This window comes from Erigeron canadensis, chromosome 4, assembly GCF_010389155.1.
Source record: "Erigeron canadensis isolate Cc75 chromosome 4, C_canadensis_v1, whole genome shotgun sequence".
Classification (NCBI taxonomy): domain Eukaryota; kingdom Viridiplantae; phylum Streptophyta; class Magnoliopsida; order Asterales; family Asteraceae; genus Erigeron; species Erigeron canadensis.
In genome coordinates, this window is record NC_057764.1 from 35,381,354 (window position 1) to 35,403,475 (window position 22,122).

Here is a 22,122-nt window from a genome sequence, read left to right on the forward strand (position 1 = left end):
TTGATTGTTTCCTATTTATATCGAGCATGGGGTAACAATTTTGTGAATATATATATATATATGTATAAATATATTTATAAATAATGAAGATGATGATGATTGACTTATTTACATGATTTTCATTTTTCGTCCCTCAAGTAGCTTTATTTTTCAATTTTCGTCCCTTGGTGTAACGTGAAAAGACGGATGTGTCCTCACGTGTTTGGCACGAGGGCAGGTTAACGGCTTAATTTTAACACCGTACGATAAAAGGACGTTTATTGGAAAAAAATGGACAAGTTTAAGGTCAAAATTTTAATTTTTAAACTTTAGAGACAAAAAGTGAAAAACGTGCCAAATTTAAGGACGAAAAGTGTAATTTACTCACATTTTTATTTTATATTTTATATTTCAACGCCGAAAGGAATAAAATGAGGGTCTTTTTTAATAAAGATTTTCGGGTGTGTTATAATAACGGGAGTGGGATTTCTTAAGGTTCGTTTAGTTCAAAAAAACTCCCTTGTTTTCTATTTTCATTTTCTAAGAAAACATGAAAAATAAGAAACGCGTTCAAATTGAAATTTCTAAAAAAGTTTTCCTAGAAAGTAAAAATTCCTTTTTCCAACTTTTGCACTAAAAGTAGAAAACAATTTTTTTTCAGTTTTTGTTTTCACTTTTCTATTTTCCAGACCTTTTATAAACTAAAATTGGAAAACAAGTGAATTTGAACATGTTTTCTAGTTTTCTAAAATGGAAAAATGAAAACTTCATCTTTTATTTTAAACGTGTTTTCAAAATTTTCAAGGGTTTTTTAGAAATGAAAAACCTTTTCATTTTCTTGGAAAACTAGAAATGAAAAACTTGAAAACATTTTCTCGAATAAACGCGCCCTTAAGTTCTTCAAAGTTAAGTAGAAATCTTGAGTCTTGACTATTAGATTTCAACAAAGTTTTAAATTTAAAAATCATTTATAAATCATGATATTTTATATAATTTAATGGTCAAGATTTTTTGAATTTGACTCCTCAAGTTGAGAGAATTTCCACCCGATTTACATATACATATTCTTTTTTTTAGACATGATTACATATCTATCAAAACTATGCTTTAAAAGGATTGTACTTATGCATTAAAAGTTTGCACTTTGCGTAAATATGTAATTATGTCTAATAATTAGGATATATATATATATATATATATATATATACGAGTATGGTACTCACAAACAATGCGACGGCGGTGGGAAAGACGGTCTAGTGATGTTGGTGATGGTACTATTGGTGGTGGTGGCGGTGTTAAGTGGTGTAGGCTGATATAATTGTGATAGTGAAAATTTTTCAAAAATAAGGGCTTAAAGTGTCAATTATTAAAATAAAGGTTTACAGTGTATGTTAATTAATTAAGGGCAAATTTGGTATTTCATAAAAATTCTTTCCCTAGGTAACTATCATGTAACTGTTTTTTAAAAATAGAGGGGGTGACAATTTTTATAAAGGAGTATAGATAATGGGTGTTTATTAAGAGTAATTTAGTAATTCCGGATGTAATTATTGTGGAACTATTTCTAAAAATGGATGGTATGATAATTTTTATAAAGGAACATAGATAAATCTTCCAATAATATATGGAAGAGAACCGGATAAAATAAGTGGTAATTCTATTAATGATGATTATGATTACAATATAATGGTGTATTTATAGGTTTGTATAAATATTATAATAAATAATACATAAATATGCAAGTGAGTATCTATATAATAGTATTATAATACATTCCCTTGATTATATATAAATACGATTTTTACTGTCTCACTAAAAACCAAAAACCTAACTAAATAAAAAACTCAATGAAAAAAAAAAGAGTTGTAGTGCGTATAATACCCCATTATTTCAAACATCAACACTGTTGCCTATCCTTGCCTATAAAAACAATTGTGAAGATAATTCCTTTTGTTGGTCCATAACACTTTGTATTGTATTTTTCTTAACGTAAGTAGTCTTACGATATAAAAAAATTTCTGTTAGTGCAAATATGTGTTTTACTTAGTGTATTTCACATTTGTTGTAATTGAGTCTCAGCAAGTCTAGATTTGTATTAGTTGTAAACCAAGCGACTAAGCTTTCTCTATTTAAGTAAATTAATATACATCTGATTAATCGACTAATTAAATTTAACTCTTTCCTTCTAAGTGTTATTTTATTTTTACGGTTCTTTCTTGTCTAATTTGCCATCATGCACTTTGAGTATTATATAAGTGTGCAAAGTTGGGAATTGACAAAAGGTTTTGTATGTTTGGATTCCATTACAATCATTCGTGTAACTTAAGAGTAAAAATTTGATAAATTGGCCACTAAGAGAAAAAAAATACAAACAACTTAAATAACTCCGTGTACTATGCGAACCACGTGTATTCTAAAATCTTTATGATTATTTATTTTCCCTTTTAACATACACAGTTCATCTAACAACCGTTGATAGATACATGATTTATTCATGTTGAGTTAAGTCTAATTACACTTACGGAGGTTGTTTAATTTTTACATCTACAGTCGAGTATAGACTACAAAAAAGTTGCACACGGTTAGATGCCAGTGCCACTTGAATATCCCGTAACATATCGAATCGAAGTACATTTTTCTTAACAACTTTGTAAATTATTACCATTACTAGATGTCACGTGTTAGAAACCATTGCATTGCAACGTATGAGTACTAGACTAGTAATACTCACACATGTCCCTGCATGTATATACACACTCACATAGTCACATTCATATATGTTAGTATTGGAACACAAAAATATCTGTAAGCCCAACCCGAATTAATGTTTCAGCCCGAATTGATGTTTCAGCCCAATAAAGTATAACCTAACCTATAAATAATATCATAGGCACAACAACAAAGGGCGATGATAGTGTAAGCTTTGACGACGATGATGATGATTGAATCAGAAGATATGATTACTGAAATTTTAAGTCGTCTTCCGTCCAAATCCGTGGGTCGATTCAGGTGCGTTTCAAAGGGTTGGCTGTCTTTACTTACACAACCCGAATTCATCAAAACCCATCATCGAAAAAACCGTACTAACCACCACATGTTTATAGAGGCAGATAAGTCCACACACCGTTATGTGTTGTATTCACACTCGTTTGTTAGTGAAGACCACCTCCCTTTATATATAATAAATCCAACTAATAAATTACCCTTTGAATTTATACATGTACAATTCCGAGGCTCTTGTGACGGTCTGGTCTTAGTATCTCAATTGTGCTACATTCACGCTTACCGTGACTTTATGCTTTTAAACCCAACTACTCGGGAATCTATGCAATTGCCGCAATGCGGTTATTATCCTCGGAATATTGGAGAACTCCGTTGCGTAACGAATGGATTTGGTTATGATTCTGTGGCCGATGATTACAAGGTTGTTACCCTCGCTTACTTTGGACATATACATGATGACTATAGAAATCAGGTTATCCAAACTGTTGTCTATAGCCTTAGAAGTAATACTTGGAGGCATCTAAGCATTGATATTCCTTTTTATGATTGTCGTTTTACTGGTGATGCTGTTTATCTTAATGGGTTTCTTCTTTGGAAAGGTAAGAATAAAGATAACTTACACTTAATTGTTGCTTTTAGTTTAGTAGACGAGAGTTTCAGTGAAGTACTCGTACCCAATTTCTCTAATGATTCCAATTTCATGCTTAGCTGTTGCAAACTAGTTGTCCTTGGTGGAAAGCTAGCTATGTTTATGTATGAAAAATACATTCCTTTGAAGTTGGAGGTTTGGTTGATGAACGAGTACGGTGTTCAAGAATCTTGGACTAAAATTCCTCTTGATATGTATGATAATTTTCCAGAGGCAGGATATAGGATTTTTGATGATAATGGCAAAATTTGGGTGGCCAACAATGGTCAAATCTGGATATATGATTCTGAAAAAGCAACTTTTACTAAAATTGTTTATTGGAATTCTTTGAGGTTTGATATTTTTGCTAGTTATGTTGAAAATCTCTTTTCACTTAAAAGAAAGGATACAACTTATGCAGAACAAATCCTTGATGTTTCAGCAGAAAGACAAAATAATCAAGTTGCTTTACCAAAAAACTTAAACCCCATTTGCCATCCATTTTGCAACAAATTCTTACGGTTCGCTAACATCTTCAATGGTAAAAAGGCAAGCTTAAGAAAGAAACGCAAAGCCGAAGTGAAAGATAAAAGAAAAAAGGTCAAAAATTCAAAAAAAATCCATCTTAGTAGTGGGAGAAGCCGACCTCACCAACGATGATGTTTCTTTCGGAGATTCCCCGGGAAACGAAGAAAGTGGCAAAGATTTTGTCAAAGATTTAAAAATCAGAACAGGTGTACTACAACCATGCAATGATTCTCAAAGATTGTCTTAACTCGTTTACTTGTAATAGTTGTAAGTTAAACATTGTTTTGTGTGTTTTGATAGATTCGGACCCACCCATCTAGATTATTATATATACACTACAAATTATATTGCATTTGTTTACACTTTTAAGTAAGTGTGAACAAATTAAAAATTTTGTGACGCTTTTTAATGTGTAGAAATATATTGAAAAAAAAATGTGTGAAAATTTCTCCACACTAAAAAGTGTATACAAATAAAAGTTCACACTTTTTAGTGTGAACTTTTATTTGTATACACTTTTTAGTGTGTAGAAATGTCCATACACTTTTAACTCAATATATTTTTACACACTAAAAAGCGTGACAAAATTTTTAATTTACACACTTTTAACTCATATCGTTTGTAGTGATAGTCATAGCTATTAAACTCTTACGAGCCACGAGTCAACTCATACGAGTCGAGTGGATTTACCAAAACGAGTCGACTCGCTAGGTGACTCTCTTTTCTCCAGACTTTTATGAGTCGCCGTGTGAACTTGGACCGAGTTAATGAGAGTCACAAACTTATAATTATTATAGTTTGATACTGTGGTTATATATTATTATATCTATGACTACATTATTTTGGGTGTTATCTATGTATTTTTAATCATTTTAGTGCGAATTTGTAGATACATTGTAAGTTTATATCCGGTTACTGGGAAAGGACTATACATGCCCAGTTTGCGTTGTTACCTTAGTCGTTTACATATTTGTCTTTGTCTATACTATATATATATATACGAGTATATCTTAATGTTCCATATTATTTTGTTTCTGTATGTATTGGAATATAGATTGCGGGCGCCATTCACTTATGTAAGGGTATGTTGGTAAATGTTATTTGAGGTTTTGAGCGATCTCTGTTTTCAGTTTAATTTTCCAAATAAATCGAACCATTATTTTTGTGTAAATTTGAGGTTTATGGTTTAAAAGGGCTCCGCTGTTATTTGGGATTTGCCTATATGGTGACACAAAACAATGAGCAGATGAACAGTAGACTTGACAACCCCAAATCAGATGAACCTATATAGATTCATATCTAATCAACCTGTCAGAGTTTCAATGGTGCTCAAATCATTCTCGTTTCATTTCGTTACCACTTAAAAACATCATTGATATGGTGACACAAAACATCATTGATATGGAAATGTTCAAGATTGGGTATCATTAAGTTAAATATACAAAACTGGAATATAAGTTTGTCATGGCATACAAACAGACTTTAGTAATATATATACCTTTTTCGATTCCAGTGATATGGACAGATTGCTGGATAAGATCCATTGTTGAGATAATTAATTGATCATCAGCAAGGCAAGCGGGTCTGCTCTTGAATCCACTGCTTTATCACCTTGCAACATCAAATACAAAACCTTACCAGATTTTTAAAAAAAAAAAGACAAGGTGCATAGACACATAATATATATGTATGAACTTCAAAATATTAAAAAAACAACCTTTCGGATGTACGATAAAACATCAAGTTTAGAATCATATGGTCTGCCAAGCCGTATGACTACCTTCCTATCTATTGCATTTTGTACCAATAAACCCCAGTCCTTGTCTTTTTCTAAAGATCCCAACTTTCCAAAAATCCAGAAACAATGTCGAGCCCTTGTCATGGCTACATTCATTCGTTTTACATCGTTTATAAACCCAATGTTGCCGGTCCTAAGAGGGGAGAACAGTTTGAAATGGCTAGACCTCATGCCAGAAATGGCAGAGTTCTTTTCTGTGCGCAGTCGAATGTTGCAATTCATGAGCTGGCCTCAAGGGTTTCTTGTAATGGATTAAGCAACGGCTCAACGGCATTTATGCCTTTTTGGTGAAGGCAGAAGGATCTCTGTCTTTTTCCCTTGATAATCTGGTCGAACTGTTGAAAATCCAAGGCATTGAAGGGCCATGATCTCAGCATTGCAATCAATTTCTAAGTGAGGCTGAATTGGTTATCACCACGTTAAGTGGTTGCAGGGGATAACTATACCGTGTATACACTCAATCAACGAGTACGTCAGCACATCAGACTTTGTTGGATACTGTAATACTAGATGCAGCGGCTCAGGTATATACATTCTATTTAGTATTTGTCAAATATTATATTTTTTTAAAATTGATAATAGTGGATGTTTTTTTTCTTCGTTAGGCTCTTGAGCCTTCCTGTTTGATCCCTATACGTCTTTTAAAACCAGATGGCAAGCTAGTAATGGTGGAAGACCCGAAACAGCTCCCACCATTCATCTTTTCTAGAGAAGTAACAAAGTATAAGTACGAGCATAGCCTCTTTGCGCTTTCGCAAGATGGTGGCCACCCGGTTACCGTTCTTACAAGACAAGTACATTCTCGTCCCATGTCTTTTTATTTTCTAGGTTTTCTACAAACCAAAAGATTAAAATACTTAGAACACTTTTGGTAAGTGTATGTGAGTTACAGTTTATGATTCAACATGACTTAACGTGTTTTTTTGTTTACTAGTATTATTTTTTTCCTAGTTCGCATGCACCCGGAAATTTCTAGGTTTACGTCGTTATGGTATGGTTCTACGATAAGCTGGAAGAAATATAGTACTTACATGATATGTTTTTGCTTTTTCCAGAATAGAAACTCCATCCTCCAACTTATTATCGTAGAACCATAACAACAAAACCCTAGAAATCTCCGAGTGCATGCGATACTAGGAAACACATAATATGAGTGAACAAAAAACACGTTAAGTCATGTTGAAAGAGAAACCGTAACTCACATACACTTACAGAAAGTGTTCTAAATATTTTAATCTTTTCATTTGTAGAAAACCTAGAAAATATAAAGATATTGGAATGGGAATATACTTGTCTTGTAAGAACGAAGACCGGGTGGCCACCATCATGCAAACGCACAAAGACGCTACGCTCGTACTTATACTTTGTTACTTCTCTAAAAAGACGAATGGTGGGAGTTGTTACGGGTCTCCCACCATTATTAACTTGCCATATGGTTTTAAAAGACGCATAGGGATCAAACAGGAAGGCTCAAGAGCCTAAAGAAGAAAAAAAAATCCATTATTATCAAGTTAAAAAAATATAATATTTGACATACTAGATAGAATGTATATACCCGAGCACCTTCATCCAGTATTACAGTATCGAACAAAGTCTGATTTGCTGACATACTCGTTGATTGAGTGCATACTTGGTATAATTGTCCCCGCAACCACGATAACCCCAATTCAGCCTCACTTAGAAACGGATTGCAATGCTCGGATCGTGGCCCTTTAATGCCTTGGATTTTCAACGGTAGATTATCAAGGGGGAAAAGCAGAGATCCTTATGCCTTCCCTCCCTCACCAAAAAGGCATAAATGCTATTTAGTTGTTGCTTAATCCATTACAAGGAATCCTTGAGACCAACTCATCAAGTGCAGCATTCGGCTGCGCACAAAGAAGAACTCTGCCATTTCTGGCATGAGGTCTAGCCATTTCAAACTTTTCTCCTAGTGAATGGATACCAAAGGAATACTTGAGACCATCTCATCAAGTGCAGCATTCGGTTGCACACACAGAAGAACTCTGCCATTTCTGGCATGAGGTATAGCCATTTCAAACTGTTCTCCTAATGAATGGATACCTGGCATTGCACCTCAACGGCCAACACTTCAACACTGTTGCAATTAACAACAACGCCCTATTTTTGAAATTCAAAAGTCAGCTCATTTTTTTAAGCAACACTACTCATTTTATGCACCAATGTAAAAAACCACAGTCTCACAACTGACCGTGAATACAACACCCATTTTTTTGCATGTGTCAACGGTTACGTTGTTAACTTTCCCTGCACAAAGTAGCAATCAAATAGGGTTAAAAAGTATAGCTGAGAAAAACGCATACAGCATACAAACGTAACCGTTGACAAATAGCCCGCTTATGCTCATATCGGATCAGCCCACAACCGATTACTCCCCCATAAATCGACCGATATTTTTTATTTTTGCAACACTCTTTTCAGCAACCAATATTGTGATAGTCCATCCAAGTACATGTATCTTTGCAGCTTTAGTCCAAAAGAGCACAAAACCTTGCTTAAGACAGAAGACCAATATTTCTCTTAAACAAATTTTCCCTTTTGGCATTCACTTAAGTTGCTTTCAAAGATATATTTGAACAACCAATAACAGTACTCTTGACTTGATAGTCACACTCAATCCCTAATAGACATTTTCACTCTAAAACATGATTCCCAAATAGACATTTTAACTCTAACACTTGATTTGGTACTGAGGTTATCGTGTCATATTGTTTTATTCACATTTGGAACAGCATGAGCAATCAAAAAACACTTACAAAACCAAAGAAAAAAGACCTCTGTAATACCTTATCGTTGTAGAATTCAGCTACCTGCCACGATTCTTCTACATGTGCAATTGGCATGCTCATTCCTGGAGAAATGACATCAATTATAAGTACCCTGATGCAAGATGTGGCATAGACTTTGTCAAAATACAAAGGATGAAAAATACTTCTCACCACAATCTTTGCCCACATAGGCAATCCATGATAGAGCAGTCAGACTCTCAGCAACAACTTTTATATGGTTAAAGAAATCAGACCTCCTTCCTTCCATCATGCTAATTGCTTTCATTAAATTTTCATTTTAAGGCTTGAGAAATTCACCCAATCCTAACATGTCAGATTTCTGCATATATAAGTACCAAAATCAATCATCAAAAGCTAGAAAATATCAAATCACAAGAATCCAGAACCATGGGAATGACACTATGTTAATCTTCTTCCCAAGACTCATTGGTTACAAAACTAAGAGGGTTGGCAACCCACCTTCCATCCCCTTTTTCACCACTCACTTCTAACCAATCACAACATGTCACCCCAACTCCATCACTCACTCACCACTCATCCAAATTTCATTGGCATCCGACCACTCACTTCACCACTCATTTTACAATTTTCATTTTATTTAAACATTAAATTTCATTAAACTAAAAATATTAAAATACATAAATATTACATAATAATTCTTGAAAACCATAAAACAAATTTTAAAAAAAAATAACTACTATCGTCGAACCATTCGAACGATTCGTCGATAATTGTGGTGGAACCAATACGTTTTTCTATTTTTTTAGTGTGTATATGTTTGAGTTGTAGTGTGTTTTTTGAAATAAAAAATGAATGTATTGTGAGTTGTAGTGTGTGTTATGTAATTGTATGTGTATATATATATATATATATATATATATAAGTAAATAAAGTATTAAAAAAAAGGGGGGTGGGGAAAGCCATTACCTAGACAAAATAGCTGTTAGCACACAAATCAAGAGCCACAAAGTGAGTGGTCGAGTGCGTGGTGTGACCACTCGTTTTCATGCCACGACGCGTCGTGAGGCGTTGGCGGCGGTGTTGAGTGGTGGTGCTGCAGTGACCACTCACCCATAATCCATCCGTTGCCAACCCCTAACAAAATGTAACTGGTTGACCATCAGGATAGGATTCGAGCCAGTACAATAAAGGCAATCGCAGAGTCCCATCGTTACCTAAGGTTTCAATCTTCTAGATGCCCTCATAACTTGAACTTGTATTACCAATGTGAATTTGTAGACTTTCAAGATAATGGCACCACTATTTTCTGATACTTATAGACATTTTTGCAATTTCAATAATCTTCTTTTCAAACATATCCAAACTTACCGTGCTCAAAGGCACTCTGTGATTATGGCACTGGGTGACACGCATGAGTATGCTGGCCCTACCAACTATTCATCCAACAAATATGGCAGACATTTTGAATAGATTAACATTAGACTTAACAACCAATTAACCAAATATCAGATCAACCTAGAGAGAACCATTTCTAATCAACCTGTTAGAATATCAACAGTGCTCAAATCGTTCACATTTCATTACCACTTACAAACATCATTTACATGATGACACGATTTTAAGAGCAGCCAATACTCAAACCATCCAAGAATATTCAAAAGTCCAAACATAAACTATAAGCTTCCCAACAAGCAAACTATGCGCTAAATCAACAAAAGGCAACAATGCCACAACGTGTTCTTAAATATATACACGATCCATAAAAAAAAATACTAATACAAATTAACAATTCATCTATATCTATAAGCCTTTATAAAGCATATTGACCTCTCCTATTTTAGAAAATTCAGCACTCCTTATTTCTTAATCCTAATTCCCCTATACACCTAATTTATAATTTTATACTATTTAATAAATAAAATAACCCTTTCTTTAAAAGTTATGGAGAAATTATCTAAAATACCATTAATGATTAAATTACAATATCAGTCATTTATCCAAAATATATCCATTAAACTTTTATATCAATTATGTATACCAATTGACGCCGCCTCCACCACCAACAGTCGCCCCCACCACCACACCGTTGCCGCCACAACCACCGCCGCATTGCGCGGGTACCGTGCTAGTTCAAACGGAGGTATAATCAGACATAACGCCTAACAACTACAAAACCAGTTGAACTTCGGTATTTCCATTTTTAACAACCGTATGCCTACCAATATAATTTTCTTAAGTATAACATATCATATTATGATATACAATAAGGATTCTACACACATACAAATGCGCGCACACAATTTACCACTCAGGTTTCCTAATTGCCCTAACTTCTAAGAAATACACTATACATACAACACAGACTATATAAGGGTTCTCAAAGGCGAGCGCCTAGGCACAAAAGGCACGCGAGGCGCACCTCCGGCGCCTGAAACCCTAGGCCCAAGTCGACCATGAAAAAGACGGTCAATAACGGTCAACTGTGGTGGTCAATGGCGGTCAAATGGGTCAACATTCGACCAAATCATTCAAGATCCAGCCAAATCGTGGCTAGATCTAATGTTTTCCGACCAAAATGAGTGACAATAATTGTTTAAGAAAATAAAAGAATAGAGAGAAATTATAAAATGGGGGGAAGAAGACAGATAATACAGTGGGGTGGGGGGGGGGGGGGGGGGAAATGAAAATAGGTGACAGAGAAAAAGATATCATGATTTATGACCAAATCATTCAAGATCCGGCCAAATCGTGGCCAGATCTAATGTTTTTCTGACCAAAATGAGTGACAATAGTTGTTTAAGAAAATAAAAGAAGAGAGAGAAAATATAAAATGGGGGGAAGAAGACAGAGAATACAGTGGGGGTGGGGGGAATGAAAATAGGTGAGAGAGAAAAAGATATCATGATTTATTTATATTCATTAGAAGATAGAAAAAGTACTCTATTATATTATAGATATTATATATATATGTATATATATTATATTTATGTAATAAATTATGTTATTTTTATACATATGTTAATAATAGTTTAGTAATTTGAAGTTTTTTTGAAAAGTTTATATTTTTGAATGATATTTGCTTTTATAGATGACATTTGATTTTTTTTTACTATTATTCTTCACTCTATATAAATAGTTTATATTTATTACTCAGTGCGTTTTTTTCCTTGACGTGTGCTTTTTTTAGCCTCTCGCCTTCTCCTTATTCAGGGTCTTTGTGCTTTTTGAGTTCGTCTTCACTTTCGACAACTATGGACTATATTATGTTACTAACATAAATATAAATATATATACTTGTATAATAGTTATGTATTATGTGTTCGAACTTAGAAGTGAGCCTTAGTTTCCTTGATTTTGATAAGTAGTTCCTTCTAAACAGTAAAAGTTTCACTAAGGACATTAGTAACATCCTGAACTAGAGCTCCGATCTTTGCGGTAGCACCGGAAACCTTACCAACGTATTCCGTCAACAGATCTTGAAATGCAATGATCGATGGATCGGTTGATGTCATAGCAACTCCATCAAAATCAATTTCTCTTGAATGGGAACCGACCGACAGTGATTCCATCCGTGCCACGACGGTCTCTAAGTGTTGTATCAGCTTGTCGTTCCTTTGCACACAGTGTTTCTCTCTCTAGAGATTTGAAGTTAGTTTCTCTTAGAAGTTGAAAACATCAAAGGAGATTTGGTGTATTTAGCACGCACTAAGTCATGCGAGCTATATGCTTTTGCTACTTCTTTTTCTTTTTTTAACGAGAGAAAGGTACCCGCGCATTGCGGCGTAATGGAGGTGATGGTGGGGTGGTGATGTAATGGCGGTGGTGGCGGTGATCTACCTGACGGACTCCGCCCTTAGTCGTACGGCTCCGCCTCAGATTTAAATTTCGGTGAAAGTATATCAAATGACCTCTCTAATGAACGAACATTAAATTTTAAGAACATCCATATAACTTTTATAATTTATCGATCTACGGTTTTTGAGATAAAAGATTTTGAGTAAATTGAAGGAATAAAATGATTTATGGAGCAGAAAAAAAAAAGAGTGGTTGAGATTTGAGGAGAAAGAAAAGGTATTGTAGTTATTTTAGATAAATATAAAATAAATAGGATGCGCATTTTTGGAAAATAAATGTTAAAACTTAAAATTTAGAAAGGGCTATTTCCTTTATAATATAGTACGAGACAAAGTACTCGCGTGTTGCGGCAGTGAGATGGTGGGGGTGATAGGTCATAGAGTATGATAGGTCATAGGAGGTGATAGGTTATAGAGTGTGATAGCCAAATTCCTTAGCCGTTCGGGCTCCGCCCTCGGATTTAAAAATTCTTTGAAAGTCAAATGACATCTCTAATGAAAGAGCATGAAGTTTTAAGAACACCCATATAATTTTTATAATTTATCGATGTACGATTTTTAAGATAAAAGATTTTGAATGAAATAGAAGAATAAATTATGATTTATGGAGGGGAGAGAAAAATAAGTGGTTGAGATTTGAGGAGAGAGAAAAAAAAATGAGTGGTTGAGATTTCTTTTAAGGGTATTATGAATAAGTGATAGGAGTATTTTTAGGTTTTCACTTAGTTAAAGTTGAAAAAATGAGGGAACAAATCTCTACTACGTTATAAAGCATTTGTTCCCTCCAAATTTTTTCAACTTTTCAACAATGTATACCTACTAATGCATAATGTACAATACATCTATATATACATCTCAATCAATCATTTTTCTCCCTCCTCAAATCTCAACTACTCATCTTTCTCTTTCCTCAATAAATTATTTTATTCCTCTAATTCATTCAAAATCTTTTATTTCAAAAATCATACATCAATAAATTATAAAAATTATAGGGAAAATTACCTTAATAGGCAATAAAGAGAATGAATATCTAAAAGGGTAATGATCAATCCTCTTAAATTATTAGCCTAAAAATCCTCATAATTAATAGGATTGTGACATGTAGAAAATCAGGGGGTGAGATTAGGAAAAAAAATGAGTAAATTCCATGTGTTAACAAGTGGATATATTAGGAGGATTAGTTAGAAGGATTTATCATTTTCCTATCTAAATATAAACACCTAAAAAAAATTGTTTAGAAATAGTAACGTATTTTTTACTAAGATGACTCATTACTAAGACTTGATTAGAACCAATAAAAAAGTGACATGTGGCAAGATAATGACATATGGGCCAGAAATATATTGAATTTAAACTGGTAATAATAATTTAACACACACCTTCGTTCTCTCATATATTCGATTATCCCACTACACATCACACCCAAAACCCAATCAATATCACCAATGATCCAAGCCCAAGAGACAAACAAAAGCTTGAACCATTTACAAGCAATGTGCAAGTGCAGATTATCTCCAAAGTCTATTAATTAGTTTTGTTAAATTTTTTTATTAATCTATTAGTCCTTTGTTTTCCTAAAATAGAGTAAGTATGGGGGATGCACAAAAGAAATGGAAACCGAATCTTAAAATCAATGATGATCGATGATGAATAATGATTGTGGGTTTAAGATGAAATCGAAGGATTGTTTTTTAAACTATTTTTAAAAAAAATTATGATGTGTCATGTCTACAAAATTTTTTAAAATGTTTTTATTTTATTTATGATGTCATATCTAATTAATAAAATTTTAAAGATAAATAGCCCATTAAATTTTTTCAAAATGTTTTATTTTATTTATGATGTCTACAAATTTATTTTTTTATTAGAAACAAAATAAATTCTTTTTTATATAATATCATAAATATCTTTTTATGTTTTATTAATGCAATAGGTACTAATATAGATAAATTATTGTGTTAATCAATTTAATATCTTCAAGCCGAGTTATAGTATACCAATAACAAAAATTATATACATTTTTTTAGATTTTTATTGCTAGAAGAAGCGTCTTACTCCTTCATGCATGCTCCACTTGGCTCGGGGGATATAGCTCAGTTGGTAGAGCTCCGCTCTTGCAATTGGGTCGTTGCGATTATTGCTTTTAAAATTTTAGTAAAAGTGTCTGGGTTGAAACCGGGCTAACTAACTAGTGAAATGAGGTTAGGACTTGAATTTAGATTAAATTTGATTGTTTTGTAGAGTATTTGCTTATGAAATTTGGCCCCATATGTCTCTATCTTGTGACATGTCAGTTTTTTTTTTTGGTTTTAATCCATTCTTATAGTAAGAAATACTTGACTATTTTTAAATAATACTTTTATAGATGTCTATATTTGGATATCCCCTGTCATTATTGACTATTAAGGTAATTTTTGTCAAAATTATATGGGTATTATTAAAATTTTATGCTCTTTTATTAGAGATGTCATTCTATATACTTTCGACGAATTCTTAAATCCGATGGTGGAGCCCTGTACGGTTAAAGCATTTGGCTATCACACGTTATAACATATCACCTCCTATGACTTATCACCTATCACCCCATCATCTTACCGCCACAACGTACGGGTATTTTGTCTCGTGCTTTATAATGTAGTAGAGATAGAGATAGTTATAGATATTGATAATTATTTTTTAATTTACTTTTTGTATTTTAAATGCCGAAAGGAATATAGGGAGTTTTTTTTAATGGTGATCACATTTCGGGGTGTTTTTATTTTTTCTTTTCTTGTTTATTCACCTCTTTTTGATTGATTAATTTTGTCTATCCCTTTTATTTTTGCTAATTTTGGTCTAAATTTTGTCTGAAATATCCAATTGATTTTTTGTACATAAGGTATCTCATAGATCATCAAAATTTTGTTAAAATAATATAGATTGATAAGTTTGTATTTTTGAAGAAAAAAAAAACATCAAAATGAGTCGGAAGTAAAAAGAACTCAGTGAATTGTAAAAAGGAAATAAATCATTGATGTTTGTTAGATTTACGAATGCACATAACGTGTGTAAATCATTTGTACACATTGAGTCGCTAATCTATATCACTTGCGAAACGGGAGATTTTATTCGAATGAATGATAAATACAATTGTGTAAATGATAAATACGATTTTATAAGAGAAGATTGTTTTCAGGGTATTAACTAGCATTGTATCCGAGTAATTTTGGTGTTGCGGCACATATTCAGGATGGAGCCGGGAGCCTAATTTATTTATTTGAGATTTGCTTGGCTATATACTTCTCCGGCACAGAACATACAAAACTACTGAACTTGGTTAGTACACAATTATTATAATTGCCTACCCATAGTCAAGAAATAAACAAGTTGCATCTGCCATCTCATCATAATATGTATTGCATTTAGAGTTTGTAATCATAGTTAAAGAGTAACGGCTAATGCGCATGTTGCCATGTTACCATAAGGTAATAATCATTCATAAAACGCTAACTTCAAATGGCTTTTGATATAAAAACAACTAAGTTCAAGTACAAAAAAGAAAGAGAACTAACCATATATACATATGAATACTTGTGGCATTCGAATACAAGCAATCCGTATCTCCAACAAAAAAAAATGTTTCATAGCATGCACAAAATCGATGCCAAATTCTATAAATAGATTATCTGATCGCTAGTGTACCTCCTCTTGTTTATGTGTAGTCTCCTAGACAAATAATAATCTCCAAATATCATCTTTGCTTATCACCAGCAATTGGAAAAGGAACTTTAGTGACAGCAGGTGCAACTGGACGGGGTATAAATGAGTCCCTAGGCTGACGAGATTCCTGTAAGTCATGAACAAGGCGTATGCTCAAGAGATATTAGAAAAATGCAAAATCGTAGGGATACAAAAAAAAAAAACTAGGAAACAGGAAGCGAGAGGTGGCAAAACGACCTATTTTCTCATGAATAGGTCAGTCTGGGTTAAGATTAACTGCTAATGGGTCGAATAGGAAAATCAAACAAACTGGCTAGAAATGGAACATGTCAAATGGGTTGAACTCTTTCGAAATGAAACTTGAATGCACAAAACATTATTTCAGAATATTATGAAGAGAAAGTGATCTGGGTCAACCCAATCCGCCTGATTTGACCCTACAAAATACTACTCATTTTGATATGTTACCCAACCCCATTGGACTTTTCTATATGATCTTATTTGACTTGCCTTCTAAATAAATCTGAGCTCGTCAAGCTCAGAATGGGTAAATAAATATTAGTTGGAGTTGGCTTAACATCATAGATACTTACTCCACGGAAAGGAAATTCATCTGCTTCAAGCATGTGTACAACTTGTCCCATCTTTGGGCGCTTACTTGCATCCATATCTATACACCGAAGGCACACCAACAATGCTCGTTTTAAAGCTCTTGGAGAAGGCCGTAATTCGATCTTTGGATCTAGCAACTCTTCTCCCCTACGACTTGCCACCATTCCTTTAAACCAGTCAACCAGGTTCATCTAGAAGACAACAAATGCACACAAAATTTTAACAACCCGGTGTTTCAGGTTTCTCTGGATTCTCATAGGTAAACAGCGGAGGTGGTGATATTAGCCCATTTAATACTCCCTACATCCCAATTTTATTATCCTCTTCAGTACAATTTTTTAGCTATAAATGATTGTTTTTCCTAACTTAGCCTTATATTAAGAATCAATTAAGACTTTCTATCAGCCAATTATTACATTAAATACATCTATCTTAATTCACGATTTTTGGAGTGAGTAATAGGTTAAACAACAAAAATCGATGTGGTGAGTAATAAATTAAACAGCACAAATCGATGTGGTTTAAATGGATCGAACATCTTCACCAAGTCAATAGTGAGCTAATATCTATCCTTACTAGTTACTACATTAGAAAGTATTTGAGGGAGGGTCTTAAGTTTTGAATTTTTTAAGAACTACGATATTACTTTATCCCTTTTCTATAAAATGGAAATAATTTTGGTTCTTATTTCAATCTTTAAATATTTCACCGACAAATTTAACCGCAAGCCAACCACCATCACCCCTAGCTACATGTACTAAACAATTTTTATAGATTTAATTTCTAAAATGACTTACACCAGTGGATTGTGAATATATAAATTTAGTATGTTAAAAATGCTTATTATGTCTTAAATCATTATATCCAAAAGATATAATCTTTTTATTTTCTTAATATAGCTGTTGTTATCACATTTCATACACCAATTAGTATTCCTTGTTGCCGTTTTCTAGACTTTTTCTATTGCCATCCCAAGATTTTTAGGTAATGAAGTTCAAAGCCTGGTCTCTTTGAGACCTTTGGGATGCCTCTCCACTAGGCCCTCTAGAGATGTGAATGTGGGTGGCCTAACCTTACCTTTTTTAACTTGCACAAAAAACTGAATTATTACCGAAAACCATTTAGACCCATTACCCAACCCTCCCAGCTCACCTATTTGTCACCTCTAGATTTAGCTAGTAGCCTAGTAGGTTGGTCATTCAGGTAGCCAAGCCACCCAAGCATTGCTTACCAACCAAGATGTATGTTATAAAGGAGATATAATATAACATTAACTAGAATTGTACCTCTCCAGGGGGTCGGGAATAATCAACTGGACTCCTTCCAGTTACTAATTCCATGAGCAGAACTCCAAAGCTATAAACATCACTTCCCTCATTAAGCATCCCTGTACTTGCATAGTCAGGCGACACATATCTGCATAGTACTAATGGTAAGAATTTTGTAATCGGGCTAGAATTTGGAAAGTAGAGGGGCAATGAGACTAACCCAAATGTCCCCATTACTCGTGTAGTCACGTAGCTTTTTTCAGAGTCCAGTAACTTGGCAAGTCCAAAATCAGCTACTTTTGCATTCCATTTTGTATCTAGGAGGATGTTGCTTGATTTAACATCACGGTGAACAACTTTTGGTTCCAATCCTTCATGTAAATATGCCAATCTAACCAGAAAGCCAAAGTAACTGTTAGTTTACCTTGCAAATCTGAATTGCAAGGTTTTTAGCTAAGAAGATTGGAACTAAATGCTTAGTATAACTTTGCAAGGAAAGTGATGAAAAAGAATACATGGGCAATTGAGCATACCCTTTTGCAGTCCCAACAGCAATCTTCATGCGTATGTCCCAAGTTAGTGGGCTGGTAGATCCCAAGTCTCCATGCAACCATTGTTCCAAATTTCCATTGTCAACTAACTCATACACAAGCAACCTGTGTGCAGGGTTGACACAAATAATAGAAATATAAAAGCTGTAAAAAACAGGAATGCCTTGCAATGTTAAGCATTTTTTTGCCGACAAGAACATGTTTCACTTTTCGGATTTCACAATTTGAACCCGAAAGTGAACAAAACCAATATTACATATGAGGATATAATTATAATGTTATATAGAATATTCAATATTTAAGAAACACTAAAGCCTCAAAGTTCTTTGGTAGTTCCTGAAGTAACTGGTGCCTTTAGTTGGCAATGGGTCTTAGCCTCTTAGGCCACAATAGATAAATCTGAGAGGACAACTGGATCCCAGGTTCCTATGTGATATCTTTCTATTTTATATGCTACAAATTGCCAAACTAACATCTCACGATAAAACATTAGCTGGTATCATAAGGGATCTTGGAGCTTTTCCATATCATAAGATTGATACAAAGAAGGAATTATCACTTTGCCCAAAAAACAGACATCTACAACAACTAAAAAGTAGACACTTGCTTGGGAACATAAAACTGTGGAAAGATAAAAGGTTAGTAGTACTGATATGATGAAGCAGATATTGGAAGTAGAAGACATGGTATAGCATCAAGAAGTATGGAACAATATCCTGATTTGAATCGCATCTGGTTTACATTTGCCCTCTAGTTGATTCAAATTAATTGGAATGTGCTATTGGTATACTCTAAACGACATAGATAACTTTAAATTTTTAAAGTACATTGGTACTGGGAGCTATTAGCCTAAGAACAATGGTATAGTAAAACAGAAACTAGAACGCTTTTGCAGTATGCATTTTTGAATTTCACTATAGTCAACAAGTGAAAGCCAGGAGATTAAACTTGCAGGCACGGTTCTTAAAGTTATATTAGTCCAAATTGATCATCAATCGGATTTCTTTGCAGAAGGGATGTTTTTTCAGATATTCATCAACTGAGCACATTGATATTATTCCGCGGTTTGAATTTGGATGTTATTTAAATATATGAACAGTTGAACACAGTCGATAGAGTTTACTTAAAGCAATGTACAGCAAGAACTACCTCTTAGCACCTTCTGCACAAAATCCAATTAGACCGACGAGGTTCTTATGCCTTACTTTGCCAATAGCTTCGACCTCCACCTTGAATTCCTTCTCTGCCTGTCCCCTACACAATCAGAGGCTCTGCATCAATGTGTTTTTGACAAATAGCTTAAATGAAATATTAGTTCGTGTCAAATTAAGAAAGAAGGCTACTTGAATTTACTAAATATTATCTAAAATGTTCTATATATAAAGACATCTTAAGAGCAAGATTCTTGATTTGAACTTTATATAAAGGGGGTCAAGTGACACAGGTCAACATAAAAGTTCTACTGGCAATCAACATTCTTTTGAGTTGTCACATGACAATGCCATCAAGTATATTTTATTTAAATCTTTCAATATTATGTAGCCAAAAAGGCTGTTTAAGCGAGTTGGATAACAGATGCAGGCTTAAACTAATAACTTCTAATGCACATAGTAAATTCGTAACACATAATATATAGATTGATATCTAATAAACATGATTACAAAAACTATTGCATGAATGATAGGTATTTACTAGACAGGTTTTAAGCTTAAATGCATGTTGAATTACATTCTTGGAGTTGTTCTGTGCTATGTTTCCTAACTAAAGCCTTAAATTAAATATAACTTTAAAATTATCACATTTCAAAGTACCCAATAAGTTGAAGTTGATAAGCTCATAAGATATTAAAATAAGCCACTCCAAACATGTCAAACATCCTACAAGACGCTTCTTTGGGATGTAGACAAGTTTCAAATATTTGACATACTTTAATCAAAATTAATGATATATATGTCTAAATTGTAGGCATAAGACGTGTTTAATCGACTCATTTTGCAACACATTGATTAAACAGGGGCTTTTTTTTCCAAAATTTTCACCATCCGAATGACTCGATATCTTGATGTAGAGATGTACTTTAAGACATGTATGCATTATATTAATTTCAAAAATAAATAGGTAGTTATTTCCAAGAGATTTCCTAGAGTTTAGATGGATTCTTCTAATCTGACATTTGATATTCACGAGGCAACTAGTTACTCTCACCTTAAAATGCTCCTAAACCAATTATTAAATTAATAAATCATATATTTACCAAATTCAAATGTTGACACCGCCAATTAAGTGATGAGTAAGTAAAAGAGACATATTTCGATTGAATCACTTTCTTCCTTCTTGAAACAAGATATAGAGTAGTAGTAATAAATTAACCATTTACTTTTTCCTCTACCCACCTAAAATACTTAACCCGTTACGTCGGCAAACCACAGTAGATCTTAAATTTTCAAACATAACAACAAAATTTCCAAAAAATTATTTTAAACTGAAAAAATAAACAATCATTTTTCAAATAAAGAAAATGCAGGAAATCATTGATTTACTCTTTTCGAACATTTTACTATGTCCGAGAGACCAAACAATCTCAATGTGTCAAACCAAAGAGCACATAGCACTTAAAACGTAGTTTTTTCAACACGAATTTCTTTATGTGTTAAGACTCAAGACTGAATTTTTAGTCATATCAAATTAGTCAAAATTAATATACTAGATTATAGTCAAAAAAATAAGTAACAATAAAATAATAAACTGACCTATTATCCAAAAGGTTCTTGACCGCCACCGACGAACCATCTTGCAAAACACCTTTGTACACAACACCATAACCACCTTCACCGATCACATTTTCCGTCGCAAAACTATTCGTCGCTATTTCAATCTCCTTCATATTAAACCACCTTCCCCAACCACCACCAATACTACTATTTAAACTCTCGCCAACAGACACCGAAGACGACGACGCCACTTCACTCGAACCCGTACCCGAACCCAAACCCGTTTCATCACTATCCGTTTTACCACTAATGTCATCTACTTTTACGGCAATCATCTCTCGCGACTCATTTTGATAGTCACTACTACTGTCTAACTCAAACATGCTTAACAACGTTTTAGCGACCACTCGTTCGTCGTGTAATTGGGTTTGATTATTATTCACGGTTTTCGTGTGATCAACATTGATTGATGTCAAAGGTGACGTCGACGTTGTTGGAATGTGTTTTACGTGGACTCTGTTACGACGTCGTTTTGATTTATGTCTGTAGACTAAAAACAGAACAAGTAGTAACAGAACAGATGTTACGACGACAACTGTGATCAGTATAATGACGTGTAGTTTTTGACCAAGTATTGATGTTTTAGATTTCAGGATACTTACGCCGTCGTCGGTGGAGGTTGGTTTACCAGAAACTGACGTCATGGTTGTTTTTAATTCC

At 33.7% G+C, this 22,122-nt stretch overlaps 2 protein-coding genes across 2 annotated transcripts; one reads left to right on the forward strand and one right to left on the reverse strand.

Moving 5' to 3' along the window:
• The first annotated feature begins 2,911 nt into the window (after positions 1–2,911).
• LOC122597484 (F-box/kelch-repeat protein At3g06240-like) lies at positions 2,912–4,270 on the forward strand. The gene has a single exon (XM_043770074.1). It carries the CDS (start codon positions 2,912–2,914, stop codon positions 4,268–4,270), a length of 1,359 nt encoding a protein of 452 aa, XP_043626009.1.
• An 11,794-nt stretch (positions 4,271–16,064) lies between these two features.
• On the reverse strand, positions 16,065–22,122 carry LOC122598050 (probable receptor-like serine/threonine-protein kinase At4g34500). The gene is made up of 7 exons (XM_043770655.1): positions 21,442–22,122; positions 19,841–19,945; positions 18,674–18,796; positions 18,361–18,531; positions 18,159–18,288; positions 16,854–17,063; positions 16,065–16,387 (listed from the first exon to the last, which is right to left on the reverse strand). The coding sequence occupies exons 1-7, from the start codon at positions 22,104–22,106 to the stop codon at positions 16,292–16,294; spliced, it is 1,500 nt and encodes a 499-aa protein (XP_043626590.1). The 5' UTR covers positions 22,107–22,122; the 3' UTR covers positions 16,065–16,291.